This window comes from Panicum virgatum, chromosome 3K (genome assembly GCF_016808335.1).
Source record: "Panicum virgatum strain AP13 chromosome 3K, P.virgatum_v5, whole genome shotgun sequence".
In the NCBI taxonomy this organism is placed as follows: domain Eukaryota; kingdom Viridiplantae; phylum Streptophyta; class Magnoliopsida; order Poales; family Poaceae; genus Panicum; species Panicum virgatum.
Genome location: NC_053138.1, coordinates 59,152,445 through 59,166,775, shown reverse-complemented (window position 1 = coordinate 59,166,775; position 14,331 = coordinate 59,152,445). Strand labels below are relative to the sequence as shown.

Here is a 14,331-nt window from a genome sequence, read left to right as displayed (position 1 = left end):
GAGTATTTCGCCTTATCATTGGACGAAATTAAATTTCGTCCACGAAATCTAGCTAATTTCGTCGGCTGACTAGACGAAATTAAATTTCGTCTACTGGTGGGATGAAATATATGCATTATTGCTCACGGGCTGTCTTCCTCGTCCGGCTCTCGCTTCCTCTCTCTCGCTTAGCTCAGCGCCGGTTCTCTCTCCTCGCTCCCTCATCCAGGCGGCGGCGGCGGTGTGGTGGGCGAGGAGGAGCGGCGGTGGCGTGGTGGGCGAGGAGGCGCGGCGCGGGGCGGTTGAGGCGGCGGCGGCGGCGGGGCGCCGGGCAGCCCAGCGGAGGTAGCTGGCGGCAGCCGGCGGGTTGCAGGTATAGAATTTTTTTTCACAATTTTTTTTATAGTTACTAAAATTATTTAGTGTTAAATTTTTTTATTTTTTGCAGAGGCTTAACAAATAAGAAAAAATGATTGGATAACCTTAGAAAATAAGAAATAAGGTTTTGACATAATACATTGCAACAAAATTGAGTTGTTCCACACAAGATCGATACATTTGGTAATTGAGAATAAAACAAGACCGGAAAATTCAAAGCAAAGGCCCACACACATGATGATATTTGAGCAAAGAAAACAACCTCAAGATTAAATTTGGGATTTAAAACATGTAAGAGAGTAAATGGGGGATGTCCTCTTGTAGCTACAAGTGCTAGACATTTTTTTTATAAATTTGTTAGCAAAAGTTTCACTGAAAATTCGGATAGGCTATTCACACGCAAAAAAAAACAAAGAAGAACCAAATAGTTAGTTGCACTTACAACAAGCGAGATGCACCGGTTGGCAAGGGTCAGGGCGCCTGAGGTTAATTATGGCCCATGAAACCAGTGATAATCGTTCCAGTTAACCCCAGCGTCATGTATGCCTAACCAGCCAGGGTATGTGTGCATTTCCGTAGTAAATAATTTCAGTTGCAAAACTATATGGTGTTCTATTCCAGCAACCAACCTTCAAGCCAAGGACCCAAACTTGAATAGGACAAAAAGAAAATCACTTCTCCACCATGCAGCTCAGTGTTACATGTTCATAGATTCCAAAACAAACAAAATAAGTAGCAATGTATTTTTTGCAGAGGCTTAACAAATAAGAAAAAAAATGATTGGATAACCTTAGAAAATAAGAAATAAGGTTTTGACATAATAAAATTCCGTAAAATAAAAAATCCATGACAATGCATATGCCTTAGTTAAGCACCGTTTACAGTTGCAGAATGCCTTAGATGTCCCATCTATGATGACAACTATTGAATCAATATGATATTCTTGGCCTGTACCATAAATAAAGTTACATTTTAGAACTACAAATAAGTGAACAAAATTGGTAGCAGGTTGCAACTTAGAATAGTGAACAAAATTTCAGTAAAATAATGTCACATTTTAGAATAGTGAACAAAATTTTAGATTTATATTCTTTGTTTGCAACTTATAACTCGTAGTCTAAATTTGTAGCAGGTTGCAGCCAGGTCTGGCCTAAATCAGATTCGGATATATTATGGTATGGGAGAGGTCGTTAATGGTCCGTCGGGGGTTGATTTAAGTCCGTTTCCTCTTGCCACCGTTGAACATCCGAATCCTGAGGGTGCTAACATAAGGGATCTCAAGGATTGGTTCGTGGCGATGTTTCAACTAGATGGCAATATTTGTTTAGTCACGTTTCAATGCCTGTATATTACGGACATTAATCCAGTCATTTATGCACTGCGAGTTGCAGATCGAATGTATAAGTGGAGGAAATGGGTAGAGTGGTGCAGGCGGTGCAATGTTCCGTTGACTATTCTGGTCCATGCATGTCCAAAAGAAGTGGTCGGTGAGGCAAGCTCATCTCATCCAGTCGAGAACGAGGGTGCTTGTTCTGGTGATGTGTTTGTGCACCAGCTACAGATTACAGAGGAAGGTGAGGGAGAAAGGGAGGAAATTGATGTTGATGGTGTGGCAGATGGTGGAGAAAGATCTGAAAGGATTGTTGAAGATCTAGTAGCTGTTGACCGCAACGCCTTGGAAGAAGAGGAGAACATGAATATGGATGATGGGATGGACGACGATGAAGATGAAGAAGAAGAAGATAACATGTCGAATCAAGCTCCGATTCCGGAGGAATGGAATAGGCCTGATCAATCGAGTATGGAAGCTATGGACATGCACCGGTCTCGTTACTAATATGGTTGCAGCATGATTCAGCCGGGTCAATTATTTCCAAATAAGCAAGAATTGAAGGACACAATTTCACGGTGGGCGGTGACGTCATTAAGAGAGGTGTATGTTCAGACTTCAAGCCCATCAAAATACAGTGTCAAGTGCAGGGTTACGGGATGCACCTTCTATGTACATGCCCATGTGCCGAAGAATGAGATCCATTGGGTTGCCTCTATCGTGCAAAATCACAGTTGCACGCTTCAGAACTTAGGTAAGAGGCATCGTAACTTGACAACGTCTCTTATTGCAAATGAACTATATAGTGAAATAATAGAAAAGAGAGACATGGAGTGCTCCTTCATCCAGTGGTCAGTTTGTAGACAATTCAAGTATGACATTACATATCAGAAAGCTTGGCAGGCGAAATAGATTGCACTGGAGAAGCGTTGGGGCTCATATGAGGCATCATATTGTAACCTTCCCCGTGTCCTTGACATCCTGAAGGAAAGGAACCCTGGCACGTATACCGCATTCATGGAATCGGTCTATAACAGACAGCCAAATGTGTTCGGACGCGCTTTTCTTTCTTTGGGTCCTTGCATTGAGTCATTCAAGCATTGTTGACCATTGCTTTGTGCGGACGGGACCTTCTTGACGGGGAAGTATAAAGGGCAGATACTAACTGCGATTGGTGTTGATGCAAACCAGCAAATACTGCCTTTGGCTTTTGCCTTTGTTGAGGGTGAGAACAAGGAAAGTTGGCTATGGTTTCTTAGGCATCTTAAGGCCGGTGTTGTGCAGGATCGGCCAAATATTTGTCTCATTCTTGATCGGCATGCAGGCCTATTATCAGCAATTAAGTTCATGCAAGAGGATGCAGACGAGCCGGTACCCTGGCATGACCTACAGAGCAGGTGGTGCATGCGCCATATGGCGGCCAATTTCTACAAGAAATTTTGAAGCAGAAAGCTGATGGATATGTTCAAATTACTGTGCTGCCAAAACCAGGAGGACAAGTTCAATGCAATATGGAAGGAATTAGATAAGCTGACGCGGGCTCATGTCACTGAAATGAGCAAGAAGCTAGTGTCAGATGACAACCCTAAGGTGACTCCTGGACTACCGGCACTCGGTGAAGGTCTAGATGACCCTAGTGTACGACGACGAAGGGCTCGAAATATCAAGTGCTTCTCTCACTGGATAGAGGCGGAGCCCAAAGAGAAGTGGGCATTGCTCTTTGACACATTGGGTGCTAGGTGAGTAGTTGTTTACATGAACTTGTATGCTTTCTGTAATCCTAAAGTTTTTACGCCGTTTTGACTCGATGTTCAATTGTTTTATGATAGGTGGGGTATAATGACCTCGAACCTAGCAGAGGTATACAATTGGGTGATAAGAGGTCTGCGTGGTTGTCCTCTAGTAGGAATTATAGAAGGTATGTTGTATGGCATCATAAAGTACTACCAAAAGCGTCATGCTGCGGCAATTCTTCATAGCACAAAAGTCCAGACACCGTTTTGCGACAAGATGTACAAATGGATGGAGAAAGCTATTAGTAAGGCATCGCAACATATAGTCATTGCAATGGGTACGCACGATAACCGTTTTGAGATAACTGTTAGAGCAAAAGGAGGAGTAGGAAGGGAGACAACCCTTGTGACGCATGAAGTCAACTTGGGCTGACAATTTAATGGATGGGCAGAATGCACCTGTAATAAGCCAAAGCTTTTGCATGCTCCATGCTCACATGTCCTGGCCTCACTTGCCCAGGTTGGAGTTTCTAGTGGTGGTTATATCTCTACCTTTTACCTGAAGGAAAACGTTGAGCAAACATGGACCAGTGATTTTTATGGATTCATGGCACATGGAGACTTCTCGGTATACAATAAGGACCTGCCAATATGCATCCCGCCAATGGACTTGCTCCGTCACTCTCATGGCAAAGGTGGACGTCCTCAGACAAGACGTATACGCAACGATATGGACGAATCCGAAGTAGGAGGTCCAATGAGAAGGTGCAAGACATGTGAAGAGTTTGGCCACAAAACAATGGACTGTCCAACCACTAGTTCTGTCTGCACGAACGTTGAAGGAGGAAGCACCTCAGCACCCCGACGTGGAAGAGGCCATGGTAGGGGCCGTAGGGGAGTACTTTCGCTAGAGGATTATGACTACGCTGTTTAAGTATAGTTGTACCTTGTCATATCTGTGTCTGGTTTAAGGTTTATTTCTAATATGCAGTATTGGAACATATGTAATAAGTATTGGACCTGTATCTGTTGGTAATGCTGATATGTATTAGGGTTTAGGTTATGTACAAGTTGGTAGTGCTGATATGTATAACTGCACGTTCTATATTTCGTTAGATGTCTTTTATAATTATTTTTATGTGTAATATTGGACCTTCATAATAAGTACTAAACATCTGCAATATTAATTTCGTTTGAAAAGAACTCATGTTTCATTAATTAATTGTATGTACGGCCGATTATGATGATACGACCATGTTAACTAATAATGTTGTTTCTGTAGGAGGATGGAGCTGCTTAACGATTCTATCGACCGACAGCACCATGGTTACGCACACGTCACGCAGGGGAACGATGCTGTCCCCGTTCTTCGCGCCCGTGCGCCGAAGAAAGCTTGGCCTATTCACCCACACTAGATCCCTAGGTATGATTGTACTATTTCTACACAGTTATTAGTAAAGTATACACAATATATATATAGGAAATCCTTCAAAAGGGAATTAAATCATCATTTGTGTTAATATGTCTTTAAGAAAATGTAATTATAAAAACATCAGTGTTTCTTGTCATACTTCATGCAAAAACCTATTTGACCTTGCCACGAAATCTAATTAAAGGGTAGCTAGAAATCTAGAAATAAATCATAAAATTTGTTTCTCCTGCCAGTAAATGAATATGTTGTTAGCATCTTGATACTGTTTGACACCACGCTTAAATTTTTGGCAGCAGCTATGCACACTTCCAAATCTAAATGAAACCAAATAAAAGAAGATTACATATAGTGATCTGAAATGGGAAAGCAATGAATTTACTATATTAAACTCTAAAACAAAAGGTAGCTGCTCTGCTGTGACCTTTTGAGTTGTGACCGTATGCAAAATCTAAATGTACTGCTCCAACTGCAACATATATTCTCCACAGGGCATCGTCTAGCCAGGACTCATAGAATGCACTCCCTTTTTGGCATCTGAACAGTGCATACTAGATGCTATTCACTAATTTGGTCTCTGTGTTTTAATAGTTATAATAAATTTTATTATAATGTGTTATGCTTGCCTTAATGACTCCTGCTGCTTGTGTACAGGTTGACGCGTGCTGGACTGCTTCCCCTAGCGCGCATGATCGAAGCAACGGGAGAAGATGTAGCCGATGCAGATGACGACCACGAGCCGCCAGAACGGTCCAGACGTTTCCCCTATGACCAGTCACTCCTGTCGGCCTTGGTGGACCGATAGAAGCTGGAGACGCACACCTTCCACATGCCGTTCGGGGTGATGACAGTTACACTTCAGGACGTCTCCATGCTAACGGACCTTCCTATTCAGGGAAGCCCCATTGGACCCTCCATGATAGATTTGAACTGGCATGAGAACTTGGCACAGAGGTTCCAGCTTGTGCTACCGAACCAAGAAGTGAACCTTAATATCACAACAAATAAGGGACACGGGCCACAACTGCAGTGGTTGAAGTTGTTTAGGGTAAGTTAATCACATCAAAGACTCCGTAGATTGGTCATTCCATTAAGTATTATTGCACTAACTTTTCTATGTTACGTTGTGCAGCTAGAGAGAATGGTGGACGACTACACGCCGTACCAGCTCGCTCGTCACTTGGAGGCGTACCTTCTCTGGTTGTTTGGGTGGGTGATGTTTACCAGTTCACATGGGGACATAGTCGATGCTCGTTGGATACCCCATGCGCGAGCTATTGCAGATAACGAGCTGGACGATATTCCTCAGCTTTCTTGGGGTTCAGCTATCCTTTGCTGGACATATCGAGAGTTGTGCCAGGCATGTGTCAGAAAGAAGCCTAACTCCAACATGACCTGTATGCCTCTACTAGTCAATCTGTGGTCGTACGAACGGTTCCAAGTTGGACATCCCTACATCCAGCCTAAGCAGTACACAGCGGAGATGTACGTTGCGGACATGATCGACCGACTGACCATGGGATCCCATTGGACACGCCGTCGGGTATGGCACATTCTTTGCCTCATTGTAATTTTTCAATTCATGACATTCGTATGCTAACTTCTTATTTTTTTTTCCTTGACTGCAGCCGCAGTGGGGGCGCCTTCAGGTTAGGTCAACCTACGAAGCGTTCACTGAGCAGTTCGACCACATGAGGCCTAAGCACGTCACATGGGAGCCGTACTCGCAGTACGCTATTTACCACAAGAGCAGGGGTCTGGGTATTTCGGAGGCGTGCTACCAGGACAGCATGTACTGGATGATGCGTAAGAAGCTCATGTTCGATGTCTTTGTTGAGGACTACACGGTGCATCGTGTCATGATGCAGTTTGGCCTGCGGCAGGAGGTTCCAGTGCCCTGGGGTAACCTCGTCGAGGCTGGCGTGCACGTGTAAGTTCAACAGTTCATTCATTTATTTGCTGAGTATAAAGTTCAAACTAATATGTATGCTAATTTTGTAACTTTAATATGCAGGTACAAAATGCAGGGACCGCGGAAGCCACTTATTGACCTTATGAGGAGGATGCAACCAGGGATCGATGGTTGGGGACAAGCCCTGCACGACCGAGTGGAGGAGCAGGCACCGTTCGACATGGGTTCATACGAAGCGTACCTCTAGTGGTACACTCCTCGCACTCGCACCAGGCTTTTTTTTTGCATCAACAACCAGCAGGTCAATGCGCCCGCGTTGCCGCCACAATCTCTACTGTACCTTGGACACGCTGACCAAGCGCTTCACCAGGCGGTAAGTTTTTGTTTGTTTCTTTTACTTTTTGTCTACGTGCTTATGCAAATAATGCATTCGTATACTTAAATCAATATCCATTTTTGGTGCAGGCTGACATAGGTATGGAGATAGAGCAGGATGCCGCAGCAGCTGTTGTGTTGCTTCGTGGCCGGGACTCAAGTGGGCGGTACGACGATGTTATTGACATGTTCTCTCGCCTTTGCGAAAAGGCAAAGCGTCTGGTTCAAGTCGTTACATGCCGACAAACGGGCAATGTCATCGTACCCCGTGCCGCCACTGCTACTAGGGAAAGGCCACCACGACCTCCTATGACTTCTGCAGGTACAGGCATGCCCGTCCAGCTCCCACGTACTCCAATTGCTGACACAGTGGGGCCGTCTACGTTTCATCATGCCACCATGTCTACCCCACCAAGACCTTTTGTGTTCAGGGTGGCACCTACAAGTTACCCACAACCAGGCTTCGTAGGGTTCAACCCTTCCATGGGCGCCCCAGGTGTGTATATCTTCAGTTTTGGTATTAACGTATTCTCTTTTGTACTAGTAAGCATTGATCAATTAGTTATGTTATATATTGACAATATATGCAGTTGGAGCACAGTACGACGACAGGCATGCCGGTTCTGGGTCTTCTTATTCAGCTTCGGAGGCTTACGGTATCCGAGCTAGTCAGCACGAGATGGACTTTGGCCATTACTTCAGTTACCCACAGGCGACGCAAGACACCCAGGACATTGTGGAGGAGGATGTGGTACCTGCCAACCTGCCACAGAGGCGTGAGGTGAGGCCTACCATTCTCTTCTCTCCGGCAGACTACGACAGGCCTAGGGCCCCCCCCGTGTCCGCACGGAAGCCACAAAGGGGTAGAGCGGACCGTCAGGGCCGCGGTATGGGTGAGGAATAGAAGATTGATGTTGTATGGGCTTCTACAGTGCTACCTCATGTATTATGTTGGGTTACTATGACTTCCACCATGTCAGCGACTATGTACTATGATACGTAGGCCGTTGTAGGGTTTTGCTCGATGCGACACAACGGTGCAATGATAGTACAACTAGTAGGCCGGTGCAGGGGTATCATCGCTAGGCCGGTGCAGGGCTATCTTCGCTAGGCCGGTGCAGGGCTATCATCGCTAGGCCGGTGCAGGGTTATCATCGCCTCCTCTCCCCGGATACTAAACATGCCTGTGCCTATATATACACGCAACGCTTGAGATGCAACTTCAAAACCACAGCTCAACTAAAGTAGATATGTTTGGAGGGTCTTCTAGTGCAAAGGGTTTCGGCCGCGGGAGCAGAAATGGGGGTAGGAAGGGTCCTCTTATAGTGTGGGACGGACCTGTGGGTCCGAAGTTCTTTGGTGAAGCTGTGTATGAGTTTCCAGTTGAGTGCAAATCTGATTTCAGCAACGACAACCGACTGAGGGGATACGATAATCGCAGAGAAGAGTGGCCAAAATGTTCGCATGGTGAGGACTGCGTAGTGCAAATGATGACTGACGGGACGGATGGAGGTCGTCACTTCTTAAGATGCCCGCGAGCATGGGTACTTGCTATCACTCTTCGTTTGCACAACACTTTTCTCATGTTTTCTAAAATTAACACGGGTTTATTTGTTTTAGTCTTCCGAGGCTCCGGAAGGCTGCAAGTTTGCTAGATGGGTCGACCCTCCTCCTATTCATCCACATGCGGAGTACATCTACTACGTGCAGAATCATATCTTCGATCTAGAAAGGGAAATGAGCGCCGGTGACGTGGAAGACAATATCAATAGCGATGATACCGATTCACAGGAGATACTCTGCACTGATCCCTATTACAAGTGCCCATATCACAAGAACAAGGGTCCTCCGCCTCCTCCACCTCCCCCCCCCCCCCCCGCCCCCGACAAGCATGGGAGGATACTATGGAGAAGGTTCAACTCAGTTTGCTATGTGGGATCAGTACTAAGTCCATTACCTCTTCCTGTAACGTTAGATCATTTGCCGTGATTTAAATTCCCTAAGGCATGTTAGGTTTAGTTATGGCACCTCTGCCATTACATGCCACTGCAATGGTTATGTAATTTAAATTCCCTATGTCATGTTCAATTTAGTCCCGTGACCTTTGAGTATTTAGAAAACCATATACTGAAGTAGGTACGATCCATAAATTCTCGGCTCCTATTACAAAGTACAAATACTGGTGAGATAGCTAAGCTTGCATCGGACCATTGCATCTCTACTACTAAGGTAACATGACACAAAAGTCCTTTGTCCAAAATGGTAAACTTGATCAACGAAGTGCAATGGCATGTGCAACACGGTAGCCTCGTGCTGCAACTAAACCTAACATGCCTTAGAGAAAATAAAATACCGGGACTACAACTGTTGTGATTTATAGAGTGTACTGAGGATATTTTCTCTTCCTAATAGCATCGGGCCCTGCTTCCTTTGCACGGCGTGCCCTCTCGCTTCCTCTCCCTATCCGCTTCCCATTCCTCTGCCTCCTGACGCTCCACTTCCTGAATCCTTTTGCGGATCTCTTCTTGCTCTTTCTTGTGCTTCTCCTCTTTCTCTTCCTCGTGCAACATTCGCTGCCACCTTTCCGTAGCCCACCTTACTTGAAGTTCAACCCACTCCTTATCTTGCTGGGTCTGCTTCGTGTCCAACCACTGAATGAAATCACATAGAGGGGGTGGACTCTTTGTCCAACGCAAGTTAGAAGTTGGTGTCAAATCCATAACTACAAACATAACATTCATGTTATACCTTAGGTCTATCCTGGCCACGACGCTTCGGTGGGTCGTATGCGTAGTTCTCGCATATAAAAAACCTCATTCCGAAGTCGTCGCCCAAAACCTTTGACTTCATGAGCTTGCATAAGGAACCGCAGAAGCACATAGGCACTTGCATTCCTTGAGGTGCTGGTTCCCTCACCTTGTTCCATGGGATGTAGGTCGACCCTGAGGACGACATCGTGCTGCGATGTGGTGGTTGTGTTGTGCGGCTGCGTGCTTTCGGGGAGTGTCCTGTGGTGTGGAGGCTTTATCGCGCCGATATTTGTAGAGATTTTAGGAGTGGTCATCGCTTTGCCTAGCGTGCGAGCACAGTAGTGCGGAGCAGTGACTAATCATGTCCATGCCTGGGCATCGAACGCGGCAGTGTGAATCAATGAGTGCTCTTGTCCGTGCATGGCGTGCGAGCGTAGCAGTGCGGACCAGTGACTTGTCACGTTCGTGCCTATGCAGCGAGCGCAGCAGTGCGGACCAGTGAGTGCTCTTGTCCGTGCATGGCGTGCGAGCGCAGCAGTGCGGACCAGTGACTTGTCATGTCCGTTCCTGGGCAGCGAGCGCGGCAGTGCGAATCAATGAGTGCTCTTGTCTGTGCATGGCGTGCGAGCGCAGCAGTGCGGACCTGTGACTTGTCATGTCCCTGCCTGGGCAGCGAGCGCGGAAGTGCGAATCAATGAGTGCTCTTGTTCGTGCATGGCGTGCGAGCGCAGCAGTGCGGACCTGTGACTTGTCATGTCCGTGCCTAGGCAGCGAGCGCGGCAGTGCGAATCAATGAGTGCTCTTGTCCGTGCATGGCCTGCGAGCGCAGCAGTGCGGACCTGTGACTTGTCATGTCCGTGCCTGGGCAGCGAGCGCGGCAGTGCGAATCAATGAGTGCTCTTGTCCGTGCAAAGCGTGCGAGCACAGCAGTGCGAATCAATGAGTGCTCTTGTCCGTGCAAAGCGTGCGAGCCCAGCAGTGCGGACCTGTGACTTGTCATGTCCGTGCCTGGGCACCGAGCGCGGCAGTGCAAATCAATGAGTGCTCTTGTCCGTACAAAGCGTTGGGAGCACAGCAGTGCGGACCAGTGACTTGTCACGTCTGTGCCTGGGAACAGAGCGCAGCAGTGCGAATCAATGAGTGCTCTTGTCCGTGCCTACCGTGCTAGCGCAAAAGTGCGGAGCAGTGAGCGCTCATGTCTGTGCCTGCACAACAAGTAACAAACAGAAGCATCCAATGCTAAGTATCCAATTTAAATATTTTGCTCATATTTAACAATCTGACAACAAACTGTTGACGTGAAACGTCACCGAGAAGCCAAAATGATAGACTCCGGCGTGCTTCAACAGAATAATATTCAGGACGACGTGACTTCATGACTGACCACCACTACATGGAAAGTCACTATTTACAATATTGTTTCGATATGATTACATCCTGAGGCCTTCTTCGGTGTAGTAAACTCGTGACTCCGTCGCTGTTTGAAAAGATGATGCAGGCAGTCCTGCGTGTATAAAAAGCGAGGATGTCGTTGTCGAGAGTAGATCCAATTTACCTTCGAACATATTGGAACCGTTATGAGCTCGTCATCTAGGGCAGCTTTACGTCGGGAAATGGAGGCGCATTTAGGAGGCCCTCCTAACGATCCAACTAGATGTGTTACGAATTGCAAGGTATGACCGAAAGGTGTAGAACCACCCTATTGCTATTGCCAGATGCGTTGTGTTCCCAACATATCTCGTGAGTACGAGACTTTTGGCCAGATGTATTGGTCTTGTAAGAATATTGAGGAAGTCCAAAAGGCAGGTACAATATCACAAGTATAGATACTTTTTGAATATGTTTGTCTAGATTTTTTGAATTTTTCTAACAATTTTGTTTTGTTTCTTGTTTATGAAAGCACGTTTTTTATAAGACGAATACACATTTTTGTCATTTCCATGAGTGGATTGACACATCCATCAGTCGTCGTGATCAGCAATATGTGGTGTGGTTGAAGAAGGTGGATGATGATGTACGCAAGTCCGGCATTGACAAAGCAGAACGTGGCAATGGTACTGGCAGTGAATGATGGATGTCGTAGTGGTCCGTTTCATTCGGATCAGTCCTGCTGTCTGAATAAGTTATATTCCTTCTCAACCAATATGTTGCGTGTTTGTTTCGGAAGCTTCTTCTGGCTCCCTATGTAATATTTTTTTTGCGTGCTTTGTATGTGTACTCGTTGTAGTTCCGGAAGTTGTTCTCGTTTGTAATAAAACCGTGCATCTTTTTCTGAATAGCCGGCTGTAACACGGCGGTAACACATACCACTGTTTCATCCAGCGGTAGGAAGTTACCACCGGATAATCCGGCGTTAGCTCTCATAGGCCGTGCCCCAGCTTACTTCCCGCCGGTCCAACTGGCGGTAACCCCGTATCGCGCGATGAACTACAGTGTCAAGAAGATTGTAAATTGAAGTATATATTTCTGATAACCCCTAAGCTGGATACTTTTGCTTTGCAGTTCCTGATCTCGAGAACCAGGTTGGAGTTGGTGGCTATGGCTATCCCGCCATGGTTGCTCTCAACGTGAAGAAAGGCGCATACGCACCACTCCGTAGTGCTTTCCAGTGTGATAAAATCATGTAAACTCCTTGGGCACCACTAAATTTGGTCTAACGAGCCGACAAAATAAGTTACAGGAACGAAATAAAAAAAAATTCTAACTAAATTTCATCTACCCGGTGGACGAAATCTATTTTTCGTCCAGGGGGACGAAATATGTATTTTCGTCTTTCAAGTGGACGAAATCTATTTTCGTAGAGGATATTTTAATTTCATCATGCACAGTGAACGAAATTTGTAATATCCTTGCATTTTCTTGGCCAGACGATATCTAATTTCGTCCACTCGGTGGACGAAATCTACGTATTTCGTCTTCCGGCTGGACGAAATTCGAATTTTGTCTACCCAACGGACAACAATAATCTAGTTTTGAAATTCATGAAATTATGAGTATTTTTTTGTAATTTGATTAAAAAGTTGTATTAAAAAAATTCTCCAATCCATCGACTGGACAACCAACCACTGGACCCAAAAACTGAAGAGCAGACAAGGTGGCGACACGCCTTGAGTAGGTCCTCCTTAAGATCCTCAGAGCGCAGCAAGTTGGCCCATTGACGGAGCCAGAATGTTCCCTGAGTACCTTAAAAAAAAGTTTAGGATCTTACTTTATTAAAAGGGGCAAAAGCTTTCTACTCCTATTTTTAGAGAAATGGTGATTTTACTCTTACTTTTTTAACTTTGTGATTTTACCTTTGCGATTTCAAAACGAAGACAGACTTTACCCCTAGTCTGCTGAGTTCCTCTAACGGCATTAATTTTTAGACAAATGGACAATTTTGTCCATACGTTTTTGCCCTTGTTTATTATGAGAATTGTTGTTAGAGTGTGATAAGACTACTCAAGTCTCAAGCAGTGAGAACGATGGCTGCTGCAAAGTTGATTTTATTGCTGAATTGAATTGTTAGCTACTGGCGTGCCTGGCATGTGAGAGAGGGCGCAGGTGCTAGTGCTGCTATTTGCTTCACGGGAGGAAGAAGCCAAGAAGGGATGTGAGAGGGGCGGTGTGGCGCAGCCGCAGCTACTGAGATTGGAGGAAACAAAATCAGAGGAAGGGGAAGAAGCTAGTTGGAGGAAACAAAATCAGAGGAAGGGGAAGAAGCTAGTTTGCTGTCGGGGAGAAATCGAGATGGAGTGAGAGGAAGGAGACCTGCGCTTGCTTTCTCTTAGAAAGAAGAACAGAGAGAGCCGCCACGACCATGCGCCAGGCGCCGGGCGGGCACGCGCCCACGCCGGGGCGTGGGGGGCGGTCGGAGGGTGGGGAGCTAGCGCGACGGGAGGGGGCCGCCGATCGCCGCCGCCGCCGGAGCAGGCCGCCAAACCCTACCGCCCAATCGGGTATGCGAGCGAGCGTCTGGTTTCTGAGATCCACGACTGTAAGGAGATAAGGTCAGGGGCATTATTGTCTTTTCCTCTAGGCGTTTTTTCTTTCTGAATTTTTTTCTTCCAGCAAAGCAAACGGTGCTACACAATAGGGGCAAACGGCTTCTTCATCTCAAAATAACAAGAGCAAAATTACAAAGTTTAAAAAGAAGAGGCAAAATTACAATTGAGCTTTGAAGTAGGGGCCGAAACACTTTTTTCTCTTATAAAAAATCACTTCGTTTCTTGTTATCCAAATTGCCTAACATAGTGCTGCCGCCGCAACTAGTAATAAACTGTTAGATGTAGAGTGACCCTGCATGTTAGTAATAAACTGGATAAACAGCTCGCTAGCTAGAGATTGTTTGTTGGCTTTAGCCGTTGCCCTCGACCAACAGCATTCTCAATCTACGGACCTGCATGGTCTGAAACTGATCTGCGTTCTGACAGAAGAGTAAATCAAACTAATTGGCAATTGCACAT

The 14,331-nt window shown here is 45.9% G+C and overlaps 1 protein-coding gene across 2 annotated transcripts; it reads left to right on the top strand.

Annotated features, from left to right (window-relative positions):
* Window positions 1-288: 288 nt before the first annotated feature.
* LOC120699939 (serine/threonine-protein phosphatase 7 long form homolog) lies at window positions 289-8,935 on the top strand. 2 transcript variants are annotated; one of them, XM_039984052.1, is made up of 9 exons: window positions 289-352; window positions 1,490-3,426; window positions 3,517-4,843; window positions 5,504-5,897; window positions 5,982-6,392; window positions 6,478-6,779; window positions 6,864-7,134; window positions 7,227-7,632; window positions 7,727-8,935. In XM_039984052.1, exons 4-7 carry the CDS (start codon window positions 5,679-5,681, stop codon window positions 7,006-7,008), a joined length of 1,077 nt encoding a protein of 358 aa, XP_039839986.1. In that variant the 5' UTR covers window positions 289-352; window positions 1,490-3,426; window positions 3,517-4,843; window positions 5,504-5,678; the 3' UTR covers window positions 7,009-7,134; window positions 7,227-7,632; window positions 7,727-8,935. The 2 variants fall into 2 exon arrangements, with proteins under 2 accessions (XP_039839986.1, XP_039839988.1); XM_039984054.1 differs by lacking the exon at window positions 289-352 and having other exon boundaries at window positions 556-3,426.
* Window positions 8,936-14,331: the final 5,396 nt, after the last annotated feature.